This window comes from Mobula hypostoma, chromosome 3 (genome assembly GCF_963921235.1).
Source record: "Mobula hypostoma chromosome 3, sMobHyp1.1, whole genome shotgun sequence".
NCBI classification, from domain to species: domain Eukaryota; kingdom Metazoa; phylum Chordata; class Chondrichthyes; order Myliobatiformes; family Myliobatidae; genus Mobula; species Mobula hypostoma.
In genome coordinates this window covers 181,937,689-181,959,639 of record NC_086099.1, presented here as the reverse complement: position 1 = coordinate 181,959,639, position 21,951 = coordinate 181,937,689, and the positions used below count along the sequence as shown (strand labels likewise).

At 42.0% G+C, this 21,951-nt stretch overlaps 1 protein-coding gene across 2 annotated transcripts in view; it reads right to left on the bottom strand.

The window, feature by feature from the left end:
- malrd1 (MAM and LDL receptor class A domain containing 1) overlaps positions 1 to 21,951 on the bottom strand; it is a 392,346-nt gene that overhangs the window by 339,337 nt on the left and 31,058 nt on the right. For both annotated transcript variants that reach the window (XM_063044212.1, XM_063044213.1), the window contains exons 5-6: positions 21,394 to 21,490; positions 4,550 to 4,696 (exon numbers count right to left, since the gene is read on the bottom strand). In XM_063044212.1, the coding sequence (XP_062900282.1) occupies positions 4,550 to 4,696; positions 21,394 to 21,490 (244 nt within the window). The remainder of the gene's footprint in view (positions 1 to 4,549; positions 4,697 to 21,393; positions 21,491 to 21,951) is intronic.

Here is a 21,951-nt window from a genome sequence, read left to right as displayed (position 1 = left end):
CACCTTAGTCTGAAGCTCCCCAACTAGGGTAAGTAAATTCTCTGTATCAATTCCATCTATTTCCTTTAATATCTTGATAGACTTGACAGAAGTTTGAGTGTTCAAATCTATTTAAGAGTCCTGAGCACAAAATCCTAAGCAGCCTGCACAGTCTCCAGCCAGTTAACAGAAGTCACCTGATACTTGTTTCCAAGTCACCAGCTGCAACCCAGCTCTCATCCACAATCCTTGTTCACTCATACAAACCAGCCTACTGCTAGCCTTCAGTTACCTTGTTGTCTTGTCATGTTAAGTATCTGTTCCCTCTTGTTTTGTTGCCCCTCGTGGCTTGTTATTTTGCAGTTAATTAGTGAAGTATCATATACTGCTCAATTTTCTCCACTGCTGTGCGTCAGGGCCGAGCCTCCTCTACATTTCCTGACACAGATGTGTTCTGAGGTAGTGCTACATTGCCTGAAGTGCTGAATTCCCAATCAAATGTTATGCTCTGGCCCTAACAACTCCTTCAGATACCTGCAATCTGAAAGAAATACGTGGAAGAGCAGCAGGTTGCCAATAGTGATCACCTAACCAGCTACACATCTTAAAAACAGAAGAGCCGAGAGATGCTGGAATCCAGAGCAAAATTCATACTGCTAGAGGAACACAGCAGGCCGAGGAGCTCCTGATGCAGAAACCTGACTCGAAATGTTGACAATTCCTTTCGCCACATATGTGCTCCCTGACCTGCTGAGTTCCTCCAGCAATTTGTTTTCTTATCACCTAATGAAAAACAGACTTCCTGTTCAATGAAGCTTGGGAAGTTTGTTTTGCTCAAATGTTCATACTTTCTGTATTACAACAGTACAATTCAGAAAGTTCCTAACTATAGTGCAAAGGTTCAGAAGTTGTGAAAAATGCCATCTAAATTACCTCTTACTTCCAAGCTATTGATTAATCAATTAAAAAATCTTTTGAATTGAGATGTAAGGAAATGGCCAAAATAGTATCAACATTTACTTTGCAGGCCAGATTTAAACTGCCAAGGAAATTATCTCCTTTGCATCAAATTTAAATGTAAATGTCTTATAGTCTATGGTCTTATGGTGTAAATGAATGTGGGTCTAAATGAACCTGATATTTGCTCTGTCTAGGAATTCTGCTGCATGGTATCTCAGTGCAAAACAATCTGCCCCGTTGGAAGTGTCGAAGCAGCAGCAGAGACAAATGGTGTTCCAGTGGGAAACATTGTGATCATTATGTGGTTTTTTCAATAGCCTGTTCAAAATGGTGACTTCTATTAAAATCTCCCTGGTGATGGTTTAGTCTTTAACAGTGTGCCTAGTCCTGAACCATTCCATCCAGGAAGATAAATTTGCTGCCCACCGGCTGCTGGAGTATGATAAATAGCAGCGGTCCTTTCTCAAGTACGCCATCTGCCATTCTGGGGACGGTACAGTAGTGTAGTGGTTAGTGTAATGTTTTTACAGTGCCAGTGACCTGGGTTCAATTCCTGCTGTCACCTATAAGGTAAGGATGATATCGAACAAGATCTTCCCATCTATGAGCCTCTTGATGTGTGTGTCACTGAAGAGCAACGTGAGTTTGAATGCAAGTCATTCTTTCAGGGTGTACAAGCCTAACTTTACAAGTACTTGGTGAAGACTGACAGAAGAATCAATTTAGTGGTCTGCACTTGTACAATCAAGCCCCCTGTGGTATGTGATGCTTCCAATGAGGTGCCACACAAGAGCTGGACAAACAAAATGAGAGAACTTAGGGTTGGTGCTGCTACACTGGCGTTGATACAGGACTTGTTAACAGACAGAAAACAGAGACCAGGACGAAGGGTCTCGGCCCGAAACGTCAACTGTACCTCTTCCTATAGATGCTACCTGGCCTGCTGCGTTCACCAGCATTTTGTGTGTGTTCCAGGAATATAGGGGTGATTTGCAGGTTGGGAGAATGCTGGTGTGCCACTGCTGTTTGCAGGCTACAACAAATATCTGGATGGGGAGATATATCCAAGCGTGTTGTGCGGAGCATGAAGGGAAACTTCAGGGAAACGCATACAGGCTAAGTGAATGGAGCAGGATATTTATTTTTATTTTTTATTTAGAGATACAGCACGGTAACAGGCTCTTCTGGCTAACAAGCCTGTGCCGTACAACACACCCAATTGCCATACTAACCCATAATGTGTGAGGAAACCAACGTGGTCACCAGGAGAACATACAAGCTCCTTACAGATGACAACAGGAATTGAACCCAGGTGGCTGGCACAGTAAAAATGTAACGCAAACCGCTACACTACCGTACCATCCCCAGTATGGCCAATGGAATGTAATGAGGGAAAGAACCTTATCCATTTTGGCAATGTAAAATAGAAAGGTGGTATATTGTTCAAATGGTGAGAGACTGAAGAATGTTGGTGTTCAGAGAGACCTGGTACATGAATCATTGAAACATAAGCAAGTGGTAGTAAATAGTGAGCAGTTAGAGGTTATTGCAAGAGAATTTGAGGACAGGATAAATACATATTATTGCAATTACACATGAGACCACATCTAGAAGGCCATATGGAAGTCTTGTCTCCTTAACAAAGAAACAATGTATTTATGAAAGGAGGAGTGCATCAAAGGTTCGCTGGATTGGAACCCCTGGGAACTTGTCCAATGGAGAGGGATTGAGCACACTGGGCCTCTGCTTTTGAGTTCAGAAGTATGAGAGGCGATCTAGTTGGAACATGCAAATTTCTTCCACGACTATACAGCGTAGATGGCAGTATGATATTTCAACTGCTGGCTGTTTTGGAATGGGGATCACAATCTCAACATAAGGTGGCAGCTATTCAGGAGCTAACTGAAGTGGAAAAGCTTCACGCACAGGATAATAAGTCAGAAATCAATAGACTTAAGGAAATCAGAAGATATGGGATTAATACCAGAAGGAGCCACAATCTTATTGAATGGTCCAGTAGGTCTGAAAGGTTAAGTGACCTACACCTGCCTCTGTTTTTTATCCTCATGGCTTCCAGATCCTACAATTTGTGACCTGGCTTCAGTCTGTCAAACAGCAGAGTGGGGCAGAGATTAGCATTGCTGCCACGTAACTCCAGGAACCAAGTTCAAACCTGAACTGGGACACTGACATGTTGGAGGAAACTGGAGCACAATGGATAAGCTCAGTGCAGATTTTATTCAGGCAAAGGCATGCTGGCAAGGTTTCAGCCCGAAACGTCCACTGTGCTTTCTTCCATAGATGCTGCCTGGCCTGCTGAGCTCACCCAGTATTTTGTGTGTGTTGCTCAGATTTCCAGCATCCGCAGATTTTCTCTTGTTGGCAAGGTTAATTGGCCACTGTGAATTACACCTTCACGAAGGTAGATGGAAGTTTTCTTGGGGGTGGATGGGGGAAGCTTATGTAAAAGAGGGAATTAAGTGAGAGAATAAGACTGATAAGATTGCTCTAAGAGTGGTTATAGACTTGTTTAGGCTAAATATACATTGTGAAAATATGAAAATATGAAAGCTATCGAGGGAGACTTGAACAGGTTTTTGATACGGAAGGGGAGTTTACATGGCCAACATTCATCATTGTGCTCTATGCAATTAATTAGATTATTACTGTATCAAAATATAAACCATGTCATATAACTTTGAAAAAATGTCATCTAAGCACAGTGTAGTTTATAAGACCTTGTTGGTTATGCATAATCTGATGGACTTTAGCCTTGCAGGTAAGGGGAAGTCATGACAGGACATAAACAAGGCCCAGATACAGACTGGGCCTAGTTAATGTTCTCACATGACTGATATCAATTTTCCCAGAGGAATTTTAACATCAAATATACACCGCTTGTAATAGAAACAGAAGTTGCTGCATTTACGTATGTTCAGCAGGTTGGGCAACATCTGTGGAAAAAGAAATAAAGTTAACTTTTCAGATCAGTAACCTTTCATCAGAACTGGGAAAACCTTCAGAAAAAAAGAAAGGTTTTAGTTGCAGAGAAGGTGGAGGTTTTACTGACGATTGGAAGGAGACCAAGAGAAAATGAATGACATGGACTGAGCGAGGGTGAAGAAGGTTTGTTACTGACAGATTATGTACAAAAGAAAGTGCAAACAGAGCAAAAGTAGAGAGAGAAAAAGAGAAAAAGGGAAAATGCATAATGGGAGAGTGGTGAACATAAAAAATGTTGGGACTAAAATAAAGGAGAATACTGGGAAATCTGAACATGTCAGATGGCATTGATGAAGAAAAAAAGACTTCTTATTTTCAAAACTGCCTGAACATTATAAAAAAGAAAACATGCAGGTGCTGTCATTCTGAGAAACATGCAGAGAAAATGTTGCGAATTCACAAGCTGTGCTTCCTGCATTTTCTGTCTAACTTTCAGATTTGCGGTTTCTGGGATACTTTGCTTTATGATTGCATTGAGATGTCCCTGTTCTTTAGGTCTCAACTACACATTGCGAAGCCAAGTAATGAAAGAAATTGTCAGGGGCTGACAACACACAGTTGCTAATTACTTATATACTTACAGGCCTATGAATTGTAGTTGACTTACCCAATGAGGATTCTGTGCTGTGGTCCATCGGTGGTGCAGAACCGATGCCAGAACTATTGCCTGACTGAATATGTTGCCATGCCACAGAACTTTGTATCTCCTCAGAGTGCCACCCACACAGATCAGCTTCAAAATCACAAGCTGGATCTAAAAGAAAAATGAAGATAGAGGAATTCACCATGTCAGCCTAGCGAGAATGCACGATATACCACCAGCAAGATGCACTGCACTTAATCATCCTGAATACCCCAATAGACCCGCTAAAAGCTCTAACCTTCAGATTATGGGAACACCATAACCTGAAGGTTCTCTTCCAACTCACACATCATCCTAACTTGGAAATCCTGAAACTCTGGTACAATAGCATTATGAGAACTACCCTTCAGCAGAAGGGCTGCAGTGATTCATGATCGTGGCAGCTAATCATCACCTTCCTGAGGCAAATGGGGGTGTTCTGCTAGTGCCGCCGACTGACAAAATTTGAATAAAATAAATACACATGCCGACCTTTCCTGAATTTGCTGTCATATTTTCACAGGTAAGTTTGAGAAAGCTTTCAGAGTTGAGCAGGCAAAAGCACCATAATTCCTCTATCCTAGGTTCCCAACCTGGGGTCAACGAACCCCTCGGTTACGAGTGTGGGTCCATGGCATAAAAAAGTTGGGAATCCTGCTCCATGAGGAAGGGAGATCTAAAGAGTTAAGCTGCAATGGCCAGAAAACTCTCCAATGGTAGAAGGATGTACAGGAAGCTTTCTCTCCACCACTCATAAGCACGCTGCACTGTGGAAGAGGTAAAAGGTAATAATGCTCTGATTATCGCTCAGCTAGTGCAGCAAACAGTCATTGACAAGTGGGCAGTAACATAAATAAACTGAACAACACACACAAAATGCAGGAGGAACTCAGCAGGCCAGACATCTTCTATGGAAAAGAGTACAGTTGACGTTTTGGGCCGAGAATAGAGGTTACGTCTACAGGACCAGTGTTCTGTTCTGGGCGTCAGATGTAGGACTTCCAGGAGCCTCCCAGCCTCCCCGATGGCCACGTCTGTGCCAGGTGCATCAGGATGCAGCTCCTCAGAGGCCGTGTTAGGGAAATGGTGCTGCAACCGGATGACCTTCAGCTTGTCAGGAAAGTAAAGCAGTGATAGACAGCAGCTACAGGAAGGTAGGCACGCCAAGGCTACAGGAGAGGTAAATGGGTGACTGTCAGGAGAGGGAAGGGAGAATGTCAGATAGTGGAGAGCACACCACTGGCCATCCCCCTCCACAACAAGTACTCCATTTTGAGTACTGTTGGTGGGGTGACAACCTACCTGGGGGAAGCAACAATGGCAGTGCCTCTGGCATTGAGTCTGGCCCTGTTGCTCAAAAGAATAGGAAACAGAGGATGGCAGCAGTAATAGGGGACTCTATAGTCAGGGACGAATGGGCGATTCTGTGGACGCGAAAAGGAAACGTGAATACATGAATGATAGTTTGCTTTCCAGGTGCCAGGTTCCAGGTTGTTTCTGGACGTGTCCACAATATCCTGAAATGGGAGGGTGAGCAGCCAGAAGTCGTGGTACATACTGGTACCAATGACGTAGGAAGAATAAGGGAGGAGGTCCTGAAAAAAGAATACAGGGAGTTAGGAAGGAAGCTGAGAAGCAGTCCTCAAAGGTAGTAATCTCAGGATTTCTGCCTGTGCCATGTGACATTGAGGATAGGAATAGAATGAGGTGGCAGATAAATTTGTGTCTGAAGAGCTGGAGCAGGGGCAGGGATTCAAATTTCTGGATAACTGGGGCCTTTTTTGCAGCAGGTATGACCTGTACAAAAGGGATGGGTTGCTCTTGAATCTGAGAGAGACCAATTTTCTTGCGGGCAGATTTACTAGAGCTGTTGGGAGTGGTTTAAACTAATATGGCAGGGGGGTGGGAACCAGTATGATAAAGCTGAGGATGAGCCAGCAGGTTGACAAGTAGATGATGGGTGTAACATGAATGTATGGAAGGACAAGCCAATAACTGGGTACAAATACAGGCAGAGGAAAGAGTTAAATTGTACCACAGAGGCAAAATTCAAAAGGGCAAGGAATACATGACTGAAGGTGCTATATTTAAATATGCATATCATTTGGAATAAAGTGGACAAACTCGTGGCACAATTAGAGATTGGTCGGTATGACATTGCAAGCATCACTGAGTTGTGGCTGAAAGAAGGCGATAGTTGGGAGCTTAACATCAAAGGATAGACTTTCTGTCGAAAGGACAGGCAGGAAGACATAGGCGGTGGTGTGACTCTGTTGGTAAGAGTTGGAGTTACATCTTTGGAAAGAGGTGACATAGGGTCAGAGAATGTTGAGCATTTGTGGGTGGAGTTACAAAATTACAAGGATAAAAAAAAAATTATAGGGATCATATATAGGCCTCCAAATGGCAGCCAAGATGTAGGGTTGAGATTGCAAAGGGAGTTGGAAAAGCTATGTAATAAGGGTATTGACACAATTGTAATGGGGGACTTTAATATGTAAAGGGATTGTGAAAATCAGGTTGGTGTTGGATCACAAGAGAGGGCAGTGATGCTTCAGTACCAGACAAACTCAATGCCTTCTATGCACGCTTTGAAAGGGAGAATACAACTACAGCTATGAAGATCCCTGCTGCACCTGATGACCCTGTGATCTTTGTCTTAGAGGCCGAGATTAGGCAGAAGGTCCCGATGGAGTTCCTGGTAAGGCTCTGAAAACCTGTGCCAGCCAACTGGTGGGAGTATTCATAGACATTTTCAACTTCTCATTGCTACAGGCGGAAGTTCCCACATGCTTCAGAAAGGCAACAATTATACCAGTGCCTAAGAAAAATAAAGTGAGCTGCTTTAATGACTATTGCCTGGTAGCACTCACATCGACAGTGATGAAATGCTTTGAGAGGTTGGTCATGACTAGACTGGACTCCCCGCTCAGCAAGGGCCTAGACACATTGCAATTTGCCTATTGCCACAACAGGTCAATGGTAGATGCAATCTCAATGGCTATTCACGTGGCCTTAAATGACCAGGATAATATCAGAATGCTGTTCATCAACTATAGTTCAGCACTTAATACCATTGTACCCACAATCCTGATTGAGAAGTTACAAAACCTGGGCCTCTGTACCTCCCTCTGCAATTGGATCCTCGACTTCATAACTGTAAGACCACAATCTGTGCGGATTGGTGATAACATCTCCTCCTCGCTGGCGGTCAACACAGGTGCACCTCAGGGGTGTGCGCTTAGTCCGCTGCTCTCCCTCTCTAAACTCATGACCATGTGGCTAGGCAGATCTCAAATACAATCGATAAATTTGCTGATGATACAACCATATTGTTGGTAGAATCTCAGATGGAGACGAGAGGGCGTACAGGAGTGAGATATGCCAACTAGTGGGGTAATGTTGCAGCAACAACCTGGCACTCAACGTCAGTAAGACATAAGAGCTGATTGTGGACTTCAGGAAGGGTAAGACAAAGAAACACACACCAATCCTCATAGGGGGATCAGAAGTGGAGAGAGTAAGCAGTTTTAAGTTCCTGGGTGTCAAGATCTCTGAGGACCTAACTTGCTCCCAACATATCGATGCAGTTATAAAGAAGGCAAGACAGTGACTATACTTCATTAGGAGTTTGAAGAGATTTGGTATGTCAACAAATACACTCAAAAACATCTATAGATGTACCATGGAGAGCATTCTGACAGACTGCATCACAGTCTGGCATGGGGGGAGGCAATTGCGCAGGACCGAAAGAAGCTGCAGTGTTGTAAATTCAGTCGGTTCCATCTTGGGTACTAGCCTACAAAGTATCCAAGACATCTTCAAGCAGCAGTGACTCAGAAAGGCAGTGTCCATTATTAAGAACATCCAGCACCCAGGGTAGGAGGTACAGAAACCTGAAGGCACACACTCAGTGAATGACGAATAGCTTCTTCCCATCTGCCAGCTGATTCATAAATGGGCATTGAACCTGTGAACACTACCTCACTTTTTAAATATATATTATTTCAGCTTTTTGCATAATTTTTAATCTATTCAATATACATATACGAGAATTTATTTCTTCTTCTTCTATGTTATGCATTGCATTGAACTGCTGCTGCTCAGTTAACAAATTTCACGACACATGCCAATGATAATAAACCTGATTCTGATTCTCATTCTGAATCTGAGACTAGCCAATAATATAAAGCAGGATACCAAAAGTTTTTTCTGTTATATAAAGAGTAAAGGAGAAGTGATAGTTGATATTGGACCAATGGAAAATGATGCTGGTGAGTTAGTAATGGAGGTAAAGAAATGGCAGATGAACTTAATAGGTACTTTGCATCTGTCTTCTCTGTGAAAGACATTGGGAGTGTGCTAGAGATCCGTGAGCATCAGGGAGCAGGAGTGAGTGCCATTGCTATTACAAAGGAAAAAGTGCTAGGAAAACTCAAAGGTCTTAAGGTGGATAGGTCACCTGGACCAGATGGACTACATCCTAAAGTCCTGAGAGAGGTTGCTAAACGGATGCAGTGGTCATGATCTTTCAAGAAAGACTTGTTTCTATCATGGTCCCAGAGGACTGGAAAATCGCAAATGTCACTCCGCTCTTTAAGAAGGGAGGAAGGCAAAAGAATGGAAATTATAGGCCAGCTAGCCTAACCTCAGTGGCTGGGAAAGTCTATTATTAAGATGAGGTTTCAAGGTACTTGGAGACTAATGATAAAATAAGTCAAAGTCAGCATGGTTTCTATGAAGGGAAATCTTGCCTGACAAATCTGTTAGAGTTCTTCAAGGAAGTAACAAGCAGGGTGGACAAAGGAGAGCCAGTGATGTCATCCACTTGGATTTTCAGAAGGTGTTTGATAAGGTGCCACACATGAGGCTGCTTAACAAGATAAAATCCTCTGGCGAACAGACGAGCTACTAGCATGGATAGCTGCATGGCTGACAGGCAGGAGGCAGCGAGTGGGAATAAAAGGGGCCTTTTCTGGTTGTTTGCTGGTGACTAGTGGTGTTCCTCAGGTGTCAGTATTGGGACTGCTACTTTTCACATTTGGGTAATGGAATTAATGGCTTTGTGGCAAAGTTTGCAGATGATACGAAGGTGGGTGGAGGCGTAGGTAGTGCTGAGGAAGCAATGCAATTGCAGGAAGACTTAGACAAATTGAAAGAATGGGCAAAGAGTGGCAGATGGAATACACTGTTAGGAAATGTATGGTCATGCATTTTTGGTAAAAGGAACAATAGTGTGAACTATTATCTAAATGGGGAGAAGTTTCAAACATCAGAGATGCAGAGGGACTTAGGAGTCCTCGTGCAATACTCCCAGAAGTTTAATTTACAGGTTGAGTCTTTGGTAAAGAGGGCAAATCCAATGTTGGCATTTATTTCAAGGGAAATAGAATATCAAAGCAAGGAGATAATGCTGAGCCTTTATGAGGAACTGGTCAGACCGTGCTTGGAGTATTGTCAACAGTTTTGGGACCCTTATCTCAGAAAGCATGTGTTGTCATTGGAGAGAGTCCAGAGGAGGTTCACAAGGATGATTCTGAGAATGAAGGGGTTAACATATGAGGAGCGTTTGGCAGCCTTGGGCCTGAACTTACAAGAATTTAGAGGAATGTGGGAGCTCTCATTGAAACTTACCGAATGTTGAAAGGACTAGGTTGTGTGAACGTGGAGAGGATGTTTTATCTGGTGGGGGTATCCAGACCTAGAGGGCACAACTTCAAAACTGAGGGGCGACCCTTTAAACAGTGGTAAGGCGGAATTTTTTAAGCCAGAGAACAGTACATCTGTGGAATGCACTGCCGCAGACTGTGGTGGAGGTCAAGTCCCAGCGTATATTTAATGCTGAATTGATCGTTGCCAGTCACTCAGGGCATCAAAGGATATGGCAAGAAGGCAGGTATATGGGTTTGAGTGGGCTCCTAGATCAGCCATGATGGAATGGTGGAGCAGACTCGATGGGTTAAATGGCCTAATTCTGCTCCTACATCTTATGGTCTTATGAGGACCCTTCAGTAGGATGGTCTCAGCCCAAAACGTTGACAGCCTGGCCTGTTGAGTTCCTCCAGCATTTTGTGTGTGTTGCTTGGATTTTCAGCATCTGAAGATTTCCTCTCATTTGTGATTGAACGGAAATAAACTACTGAGTTGGAGCATCCAAGGATTGGGCCATTTGACCATAACTGACTGAGTCTTTAGAGAATAAAAGGATCAAGTCATTGGGGAATCACTGGGGGGGGGGGGTCAATATTCCCCATCCTTCCACGTACCTATCCAAGAACTTCTTAAATGATACTATTGAACCTGCCATAATCACTTCTGGTAGTTCACTCTATACACTCAGTAACCTCTGCAAGAAGAAGTTGCCCCTCAGATCCCTTCAAAATCTCTGCCCTTTCACCCTGAACACATGCCTCCACGTTCGAACCATAACCATTGGAGTGTGGCAGGAATCAATATTGTTCACAATCTTCAACAAAGATTTTGATGAAGGGCCCATATTTTGATGAAAGGCTCTCTGTGACTGCAAAGGTATTTGGTAGAAAAATATAATCTGCCAGAGGAATTCAGCAGATGTGGAGGGAATTGGACAGTAGACTTTTTGAATTGAGATCCTTCATCGGGACTTTGATCTGGATTGGCCTTTTGGGATCTGGTAGGTGCTGAATGGTCTCATTCTATGTCCTGGAAAGTAAGTAATTTCAAGGTTTTTGATGATCCAAACTGGGTGGGGTTTTGCGATGGACATAAAGAGGCTTAAAGGATATACAGACAAGGTAACTGATTCGGCAGGAATATGACAGATGGAAAAAGAACGTGGGAGATTGTGATGTTATCTCACTTCACTTCAGTGCACAAAGAAGAAAGGCAGAGTATTTTTAATGGTAAGAAAATGGGTACTATTGATGTTCAAAAAGATGAACACAAGTTATTGAAAGCTAATATGCAGATACAGGCATTTAAGCAGGAAAATGGTATGTTGGCCTTCATTATGAGATGATATGAATGCAATTGATTTGAGTACAGGATTAATTTTATTATAATTTATTATTATAAACTCCATATAAAGTTTACTTGCTACAGGTGTAGTGAGACAAAAATTCACCAGATGACTTCCAGGGATAGAAGATTTACCATATGAGGGGAGATTAAGTAAGATAGGTCTGTATACTCTAGAGTTTAGACAAATGAAATATGAACTTATTTAAACTTATAAATTTCTTACTGGGCTCAGCAGGTCGGATACAAGAGGACCAGGCTTCACAGTCTCAGAATAAGGAATGTGATACTTTGTGGCAAATATGAGGAAATCTCTACCTCTCCAGTCTGTAGAGGCTCAATCATTGAGCTCATTCAAAACAGAACATGATAGAATTCTAGTTATTAAGGGATATAAGGACTGCAAGGGGAAATGGAGCTGGATAGATCAGCCATGACTGATGAATAGCTCACCAGCCTTAAAGGTCATGAGGTTCTCCTCCAAATGCGCATGTTATCATATTATAATCTCCCTTTAAAAGTACTCTACCTTTATTGTTTGCTTATCTGATCTCTACATTAATACAGTATATTTTGTTATCTGTGTCTCTGCTTTTTCTCCAGCATTAAATTTCCTCATATCATCCCATAATATCCCCACTGCTGCTACATTGTCAAATCACTCTCTGTCAAGGAGGTAATTTGATCTGTAATTACTGATGCTTCACTCAAAGGTTTCCTTCCCTAACAGTCATGCTCAGAACCTGATGCTATCTTGAACCACAATTCACAGAGCTCCAACATGTCATTCTCTCTAAGGTAATTTTGTGTGTGAAGATCATTCTGCTCGTTATTTACTCCATGGACTAAGTATTCTACTGTTCCAGGCTGTCTGAGGTGTGATTTGAATACAATGGATTTGAGTACACGTGGTCACAGTGTTGTTGTGTTCACACTGTTTCTTTGGTTTAGCACACATGCTCATCAGAAACATTGTTCAGCTTCCACTAGGTCGCCATGCAGCCCTGCCTTGAGGACCTTTCTTCCTCTTATGCATTCCTTTATGATCAAGAATAACTTACCTCCACTCAGTCCCTGTGAGTTCCTCGTTTACTAATGAGGCTAATGCGGGAACCGCAGAATCCACCACAAATAAGGCCAAGATGATCCACTCCTACTTAGGGTTCTGTGTGCTTCCAGGTGCATGAACTTGAGGTTCTCAGTGACTCTGTGAATGCTCCTTCTCTTCTTTCTATGGGTAGGGGTCAGAGGATCCCAAGAGGCCTTTGGGGCATTGCAGTTCTCAGAGTCATTGGGTTGCATAGAATATAAACTGAAAACCTGGCCCACAAAAACAACACAAATCATAAAGCACCTATTTCCTCTGACTAGTCCAAATTTTCATCAAATTTAACAAAGGCACACTAGGGGCAACTGACTATAGCCACTTATCCCTTCAACATTCATGTCTTTGGGTTTTGGTGGAAACTGCAGGGATGGAGAAAGTCTAAGCTGCCTTGGATACTGCCAGTAATCAGGATTGGAGCTATGAAGAAGCATTGCTTCTTGCCTCACCACTCTGTCACTCTTAAAGAGGGTTTGAGCATATCTTTGAATCTTTTCACTTGCCTATCTGGCAATCTCTTCTCTTAACAGAGCTCAGAAAAGAGTGTTTGTCCTGGGAACCTGGAGTTGGATATGTAAGTGGCAAAGCCCACCCAAAGGAGCTGACTGCACACAACTAAGCCTTTGGTACTGGGAACATTGGCCTGGAAGAAGATACTATTGTTGGTTTGTTTTGTTCAAACAGGTGGACTTAGGATCCAGCAATTGAAGGACATGCACACCAAGCAAGCACACTACAGCAAATTATACTAGGTGATAGTCGTACTCAGAAATCTTCAAGAAATGTAACCCTGCCTCAGCTACAAGTCCTGGTATTTTAGGGATCCTGTTATGCAGGTGAATCTTTATATTCACTTTGTCTTCCCTCTGGGATGAAGAAAAATTTCCTCAACTTTTGGTGTTTTTTTTTAGTCTTATTAATATGTCTTACTAAGGGTCTTATTAATGAGAGTAAACATGACAGAGATCAGCCAGGACCAATCCCATTGCTTGGATGAAGCTGGTAAATCTGGTGAAGAATGCAATTTGAGTAGGACTTTATTTCTTAAGTAGCATGGTTTCAGGATTTCAAACACCATTGGTAAATGCTGGTACCAATGATTATCTGTGAGATCAGTGAGGTCAAAAATGGATACAATGGTATGGCTCATACCCTTGGGATGAATTGCACAGTTTCTAGTTCCAAGAAAAATCACATCAGAATTTTCCATCAGGCACCTAGAGCCCCAGAATTGGGGACAGTTTAGGTTAACCCAGTTTCAACTGCACAGAACATTTTTTTTTCAACACACTGAGATTAATGTATTTTTTTGTACATGAAACAATCAGTATGGCCACACACCCTAATCTGTTTTTCAGTTCCAGTGGTATCTTTTTTCAAATATTGCCTTTTTTAAATGTGAAAACCAGCCAGCTATCCCAAGTGAAAAGCTGTGAGCGTCTTCTGTTTATTATGGATTATTTGCAATTATGGATTATGGATTATTATGGATTATCTGTCCATTGAAGATATTAAAGAGATGAAGGAAGGCCTTTTAAAGGGTAGTGGAGGCAAAAAGATTGTATAAAAGTGATCATACATTTTGATAGTTGGTTCTTGATGAGCATTTTTATATTACTGAGTTCTGAATGACAGTATAAGCAGTCATCAGTTCTTAAGAAACCTTTTATACCTCTGTTAAACTTGATTCATTGCTGCTAGAATTGAAAGGCTGTCTCTCAACCAGTATACAGTTCCCCGGAAATGGATCAAGAGAGAAAACTAATACATTTTTTGTTTGATCGATGGTACACTTATGAAGATCTGTTAATGGCTCCGTCTGTCTAAAGTAGACAATGGATGCACCCTCAGGGCCCAGACCTGGGCAATGAATATGGAGATCCTGGGCTGCCCAGACATCAAGATACCCCTCTCGGCCTCGAGGATGTGGTCCAAAGGAATGCAAAGCAGTATATTTGGCTGCAGGAACTGCTGGGAGGTGACGTGACACGTCATCCAACCGCCTTAGGGGCTCCACTCTGGATTTGTGTAGGGTTTACTCCTTAGCCTTCTCTTCTCCCAAACATACCCACAAGGCAGTGGGATCTGTAACCCTGGATAGGGGCCCATACCGGGTACTGTCAGCCAGAGCCGGCTGAGCCCAGGACCCGTGTAAGGCAGAGCTGTCACACCTGTAGTAGTGACATATGGAGCCACTACCCACTACCCACAGATGAAGATCTGTTATATAATAGGGAAAGGAGAATTTTACAATTTGAAAAAGATTGATGTGCAAATAATTAATCTCCTTAGGGAATACTTCATCAGCAAAATATAAACACAATGAACTTTTTTCCCCCTATATTGTTGTCAATATTTTTAGGTGAATTGCTACGTCCTGATGACCTTATCAGAAGTGGCTTAAATGGTTACAGAGTCAGTAAATATGATAAAATTGGATGAGCATTGAAGGAAATACAGCTGGTGTTTTAAATTGGGATAGAGATTGGTGATGTGACAATATTCTTTGACCCGGGTAGGATGGCTCAAAGTTATGTCTTGCACTGTAGTTGATGCCTTTCTCGGGGGTTATTGCTTTGTCGGAACACTGGGGCTGTCTGATTGGTCCAGAATACCTTTCTGCTCCAAGATGTATTTCAGGGGAGCATGCTGATCCCTCTTTGCTTGGTCGTTGTGTATCCTGGCTGGTGAAACTCAGACCAAGTTCTTCTGCGTATCGTGAGTGATTACAGTCCTTCAAAATTCTGCACAGTTCTCATGAGTTCTTGTTAGTTTTGCTGGTTAATTTCTGTAATAAATCTTTTGTTTTGTTTGAAATGCTGAAGTCTCTGGGATTACAGCACTTAAATTCACTAGTGATCCTGACAGGGTTAGTTACATGAACTAGATGTTCAGTCCTCTGAGTATGAAAGATCAAGGCAATCTGATGTGCAGTTTAAGAGCAATGAATGGTATAGATACCATGAAGCTATTTCTTCAGCAAGAGAGGCCGGAACAAGGGAACATGACCTTAATATTAAACTTAAATCATTCAGAGGTTACAACTGTAAGCAGTTATTTACAGAAATTGCAATTCTCTTCCTCAAAAAAGCTATTGAGGGTAGTAAATTGAAAGTTTGAAAATTGAGATTGATATTTTCTGTCAGGCAAGGATATTAAAGAATGAAAAACTACATCGGATAAGGCATAGATCAGCCATTATCTAACTGAGCGGCTAAACTAGTTCAAGGAATTGATGTTCCTATGGTCTTTGAAATCCAACTTTATGGGCAAAGTTAACAGTGCTCACACTTACGTGCCAGAAAATAAAATGTTTTCTTTGGGAATGTTTACCATGCTATTCACACAGCTAAATAAAGAATAACCTCATAAATCCCTATATTTCTTGACAGTTCACTCTGACTTATTATGAAACTTTTTATCCATAACTCCTTTGAGGTTTATAAGGATCATGCATCATCAATACAACCTTGCAAAATCAAGACTTCAAACAATAAACAGCAACATTTACTGATCATACTGTCGGTTTACCAAAAAATGAAGCTGATCTTAATTTGGATTTCAATATTTCCTGACCTGATTTAAGAATTGAAGAGGTATCTTAGGAAGGTAGATTATATTTGTTGGCAAATACATTAATTATAAACAGACTTTAATCTGTATATCACAAGTATTTTAATTATATTTTTCCATTTTTACCAAACTTGTAAGGTGATGATAAATGCAAAAGCATTTAGTTCTAGATTCTAATTAATGTACTGCCACTAATATTCATCACAGGGATAGGACAGAAAAAAGAAATAAAAAGCTGAATAAATTGAGTGATTAGACGAGGTATCAGATTGAAATTGTGTGGTTGATTCTCCTTTTAACATAACTCTTAGTAAGAGGGTAAAGATTAGTGTCCCTTTAGTTACATATGTTTAACCTGGCAAAATTCTATGTACTCTGTCAGTTTTACTTCCTTGGCCCCTGCTTACCTTCATCTTTTCTTTCATAGTGGTTCCACAATTAATATGTTTTCCAGCAAATGTTGCCTATTGACTACATAAACTTGGAGGCTCTTATCCTCCCGTTACAACTTCAGAATTTTGCACAGTCGCTGTTTTATCACTTCTGTATGTTCAAAATGGCATGTATTAAATTTCATAGAATCAGTGAATAGATACCAAAAACTGATTCTGAAGACTAATCTAGATGCTTTTGGCAAGACAGCAGAAGGGACTGGAGTTAAAGAACACAAGAAAATAGGAGCAGGAATAGACCACAAGACTCTCAAGTTTACCGCGCCATTCAACATGGCTGGTCTGTGCTGAACTCAGATCCACATCTGTGCCAGTTCCACATAGCTCTCAATGCTTTAGTATTTCAAATACTTTGCTGTCTCCACCTTAAATAAATCTAATATTCTGGCTCCACCATCCTTGGGAGCAGTGTATTCCAGCTGTGGTCCGGCCAACACCCAGTACAGTAGTAACAAAACCCCCCTACCCTGAAACATACATCCATTTGCTATAAAGGCCAACACACCAATTGCCTTCTTAACTACTTATTGTACCTGCCTGCTAGCTTGTGGTGATTCTTGCACCAAAACACCTGGATCCACCTCTGATTCCACTTACTGAAGTGCAAACCTCACACTTCCCCACATTAAAACCTATTATTACTATTTTTTTTCTTTCCCCCTTTTTTTCTTCTCTTTTTTCTCGCTCTGTCCCTCTCACTATAACTCCTTCCCCATCCTCTGGGTTACCCCCCCCTTTCTCCCTAGGCCTCCCGTCCCATGATCCTCTCCCTCTTCCAGCCTTGTATCCCTTTTGCCAATCAACTTTCCAGCTTTTAGCTCCATCCCTCCACCGCCTGTCTTCTCCTATAATTTCAGATTTCCCCCTCCCCCTCCCACTTTCAAATCTCTTACTATCTCTTCTTCCAGTTAGTCCTGACGAAGGGTCTCGACCCGAAACGTTGACTGTACTGCTTTCTATAGATGCTGCCTTCACCAGCATTTTTTGTGTGTGCTGCTTAAAACCTATTTGCCAGATTCTCACTTATAAAGATGTGTAAGTACTAGAAATATATTTCTAGACCCACGTGCCTCATTAGTAGCTACACCAATCATTAATTCACACAGCAGTCCCCCAGATGTGGTTTCGGATAAATGTGGGAAGGACATTTGTGGTGGTAGGAAAGGAAATCTTTAAAGGAATGACAGCAATTAGCTAGCAAAATCATAACGAGGTAGCGAAAATTCATCAAAGAATTTAGAAAGAGTAACAAACATTTCAAATCTTTATCAGCCTTTGCCAAAAAGCATTAAACAACACAAAATAAATGGAAGCAATAAACAGCTAAGATGTAGATGGCTGTCTGCAAGTAAGGGGTTGGACAAAGAGTAAATGATACTCTGTTTGCCTGCTGAGGAGAAGCTGACATTTTATGTGATGTTGTGTCAATCCATTGTCTTTGAATGATACCATTCCAAAGCATCTGGTATTATGTCAGTTATTCAGTGTGCCATTGAGGTCAGGTCACTCATCTGAGTGCTACTGGTACCATGTAACCCAGTACTACCTGTCGCATGGTCGGGTTGTCGGCGATTAAACTGGCTCCCCCACCAGGCTTGCCTGGTGAGGAGGGTGGCTAGGCACCCTGCAGGATGACAAACATGACCTGTGAAAGGGCGGATGAACCCTCTCGTAGAGTCAACGGCCATCTAGCAAAAACGTGCCGTGAAGCACAGAAAGGGCATCCCTTGCATCAAAGCTTGGTCTGACCATTCACTGCAACAGAACTTCCCCCCAGCCGTCTTGGGCCCCACCATGCCACTGGATCCGGGAGGGGATGTTGAGAGGGTGGGTCTGGACCTATGCAACCCCCTACTCACCTATAATCCATTCACGCACATGTTGTTCCTTGAAAGGAACCATCATCCTCCTATGGGATGGATAGATAGAGAGAGAGAGAGAGCCCATTGAGTAGAAAGAGCTAGTTTTCAGTCCATTAATGTTAAATTAATAACTCAAAGGTGCTTCATGCAGAACAACTTAAATCTCTTCCTATTTATAGATAAGTTCTTTGCTTTTATTGTGATCTCATTAGCAGTGAGTACAGAACAGAGAACAATGGCAACATTTTTTGTCATTTTCAATTTCAACTTCAATGCCGGCATTTTCTTTCATGAGACAAATAGTTTTGTATTGAAAGTGTAGATTCAATTAACTTACACTTATAGTTTACTTCCACAATGATTTGTAGTGTTATTTCTCTAAGACAGGAGTTACTGTATTGTAGCGCTCAACGTGCTGTAACTCAAATATAAACAATAGGCTCTTCAGCCCATTTGGTCCATGCTCACAACAGCATCTTCTACTCCAGTCCCAGTGCCCAATAACCCTCCATGTTGCTTTCCAAATGTCTCTTAAATATTGTAGTTGTATCTGCCTTGACCACGTCCTCCAACAGCTCAACACAGGTACTCTATCATCCTCATCATCATGTGCCATACTCTGTCAGAGCTTCAGCGACCATTTTCTTCCACCGCCATCTGTCGGCAGTCAAACCTCTTGCAGCTCTGGCGGTGAGGCTGGTCCACTTCTTGATGATGTCGATCCAGGTTGTCCTCTGTCTGCTTTGGAAGCAACTTCCTTCTGCTCTGCCTTCAAGCACAGTGCATTCCAGTGTGTCATCAGTTCTTGAGATGTGTCCAACACAGGGAAGTTTCCTTTGGATAACGGTTTCCAGAAGTATTGGTTTCGTGCCAATCTTTTCTAGGATGAAGTTGTTGGATTTCCTTTCAATGTATGATACCCTGAGGATTCATCTGTATGTCCACATCTCAAATGCTGTCAACTTCTTTTCATCAGCTGCTTTTAGGGTCCATGTTTCACAGCCATATAGGGTTACTGGCCAGACGAGACTCTTGAGGAGGCATATCTTGGTGTCAGTGCTCACAGATCTAACTTTACAGATGTTCCAGAGTTTGGTAGTACTTGTGCGTGCCATTTCTAGCCTTCGCCTTATTTCCTTGCTAGGTGTAAGGAAGTTACCTCTCAGGTCTCTTTTAAATCTCTCCCCTCTTGTCTTTTACCTGTGTCCTCTAGTTACAGACTCCACAACCCTGGGGAAAAGACCATCACTTCCATACCACTCATGTCTTTATAAATTTCTATAAGGTCACTCCTCATTTTCATGCATTCCAGGGAGTAACTATCAACCGTGGCCAACTTCCCCTATAACCCAGGCCCTTTAGCTTATCCAAAATTCTTATAAGTCTCTTTTGAATTGATTTGATGTTATTACTTAGATCCTTCACATACATGAGGAGTAAAAATCTTTATGTCACATCTTCGTCTAAGTGTGCAAATTGCAATTTATAGTAATTTGTAATAAATAGTATGTACAACAGGACAGTCAATATAACATAGAAATACAATTGTATCAGCATGAGTTAATCAATCTGATAAAGGAGCTGTCCCGGAGCCTGTTGGTCCTGGCTTTTATGCTGCGATATCATTTCCCGGGTGGTAGCAGCTGAAACAGTTTGTGGTTGGGGTGACTCTGGTCCCCAGTGATCCTTCAGGCCCTTTTTACACGCATGTCTTTGTAAATGTCCTGAATAGTGGGAAGTTCACTTCTACCGATGCGCTGGGCTGTCTGCACCACTCCCTGCAGAGTCCTGCGATTGAGGGAAGTACAATTCCCATACCAGGCAGTGATGCAGCCAGTCAGGATGCTCTCAATTGTGTCCCTGTAGAAAGTTCTTAGAATTTGGGGACCCACACCAAACTTCTTCAACCGTCTGTGGTGAAAGAGGCACTGTTGTGCCTTTTTCACCACACAGCCAGTGTGTACAGACCACGTGAGGTCCTCGGTGATGTTTATGCCGAGGAACTTAAAGCTGTTCACCCCCTCAACCCCAGATCCATTGATGTCAATAGGGGTTAGCCCACCTCCAGGCCTCCTGTAATCCACAACCAGCTCCTTCGTTTTTATGACATTGAAGGAGAGGTTGTTTTCTTGACACCACAGTGTCAGGGTGATGCCTTCTTCTCTATAGGGTGCTTCATTATTATTTGAGATTAGGCCAATCAGTGTAGTATGGTCAGCAAATTTAATTAGCAGATTGGAGCTGTGGGTGGTGACACAGTCATGGTATACAGAGAGTAAAGGAGGGGGCTTAGGACACAGCCCTGAGGGGCACCTGTGTTGAGGGTCAGGGGGCAGAGGTGAGGGAGCTCACGCTTACGACCAGTAATCTGACAGGAAGTCCAGGATCCAGCTACACAAGGCAGGGTGAAGGCCAAGGACTCTGAACTTCTTGTCGAGCCTAGAGGGAATTGTGGTGTTGAATGCTGAATTGTAGTCCAAGAACAGCATTTGCACATAAGCATCCTTCTTCTCCAGATGTGTAAGGACAGTGTGTAGAGCTATGGCTATTGTATCATCTGTCGATCGGTTGTGCTGGTAGGTGAATTGTCGGGGTCTAGTGTGGCTGGGAGCATGCTGCAGATGGACTTCTTGACCAGCCTCTCAAAGCATTTTATACCCTCCCTAGGGGTGACCAAAACTATCAAAAATTCTCCAAGTTCCACTTCATCAATGACTTAGATAGCTGCAACATAATGTCCTGTTTAATCATTAGTATAGAAACAAAAGTAACAACTTCTTTGAACTCTAAATGTTAACAGTGATTTACTATATTGAGCCATTGAAATGGTTACAGTCATACCTGGTCTAGTGAGACAACCACAATTGAAGGTAATGTCATCAATGGCGATGCCTTCATTGGATGGAGTATAATCAAATATTATTCCCTGAATAATGACCTGTGCATTAACATAGCAAATAAAAAAATGAATAAAAGTAATATTCTTGCAAATTCATAGAAAGCAAACACATTATTAAAGAGCAGCTTCAAAAACCTATCTTCATTCAGTCCCAACAGCAGACTGTAAATGTAAGATATTGAATCATTGTCAAAGGATTTCAGATTAAAAATTGTATCTATTATATTCTTATCTGGACTTGCAGGAAATGTATGTAATTGAGATCTTAAAAAATCTCTAATCTGTAAGCATCGAAAAAAGTGGGTATCGGAAAGTTTAAATTTTGTTGAAAGTTGCACAAAAGAAGGGAGATTCCCTCCATTAAACAAATCCTGAAATTGTTTAATACCCAATTTATCCCATGCTTTAAAAGATAAGTCAATTGGTTTAAAAAAAACAATTAGAAAAGACGGGACTCGAGAGAGAGAATCTCAATAAACCAAAGTGTTTTCTAAACTGTA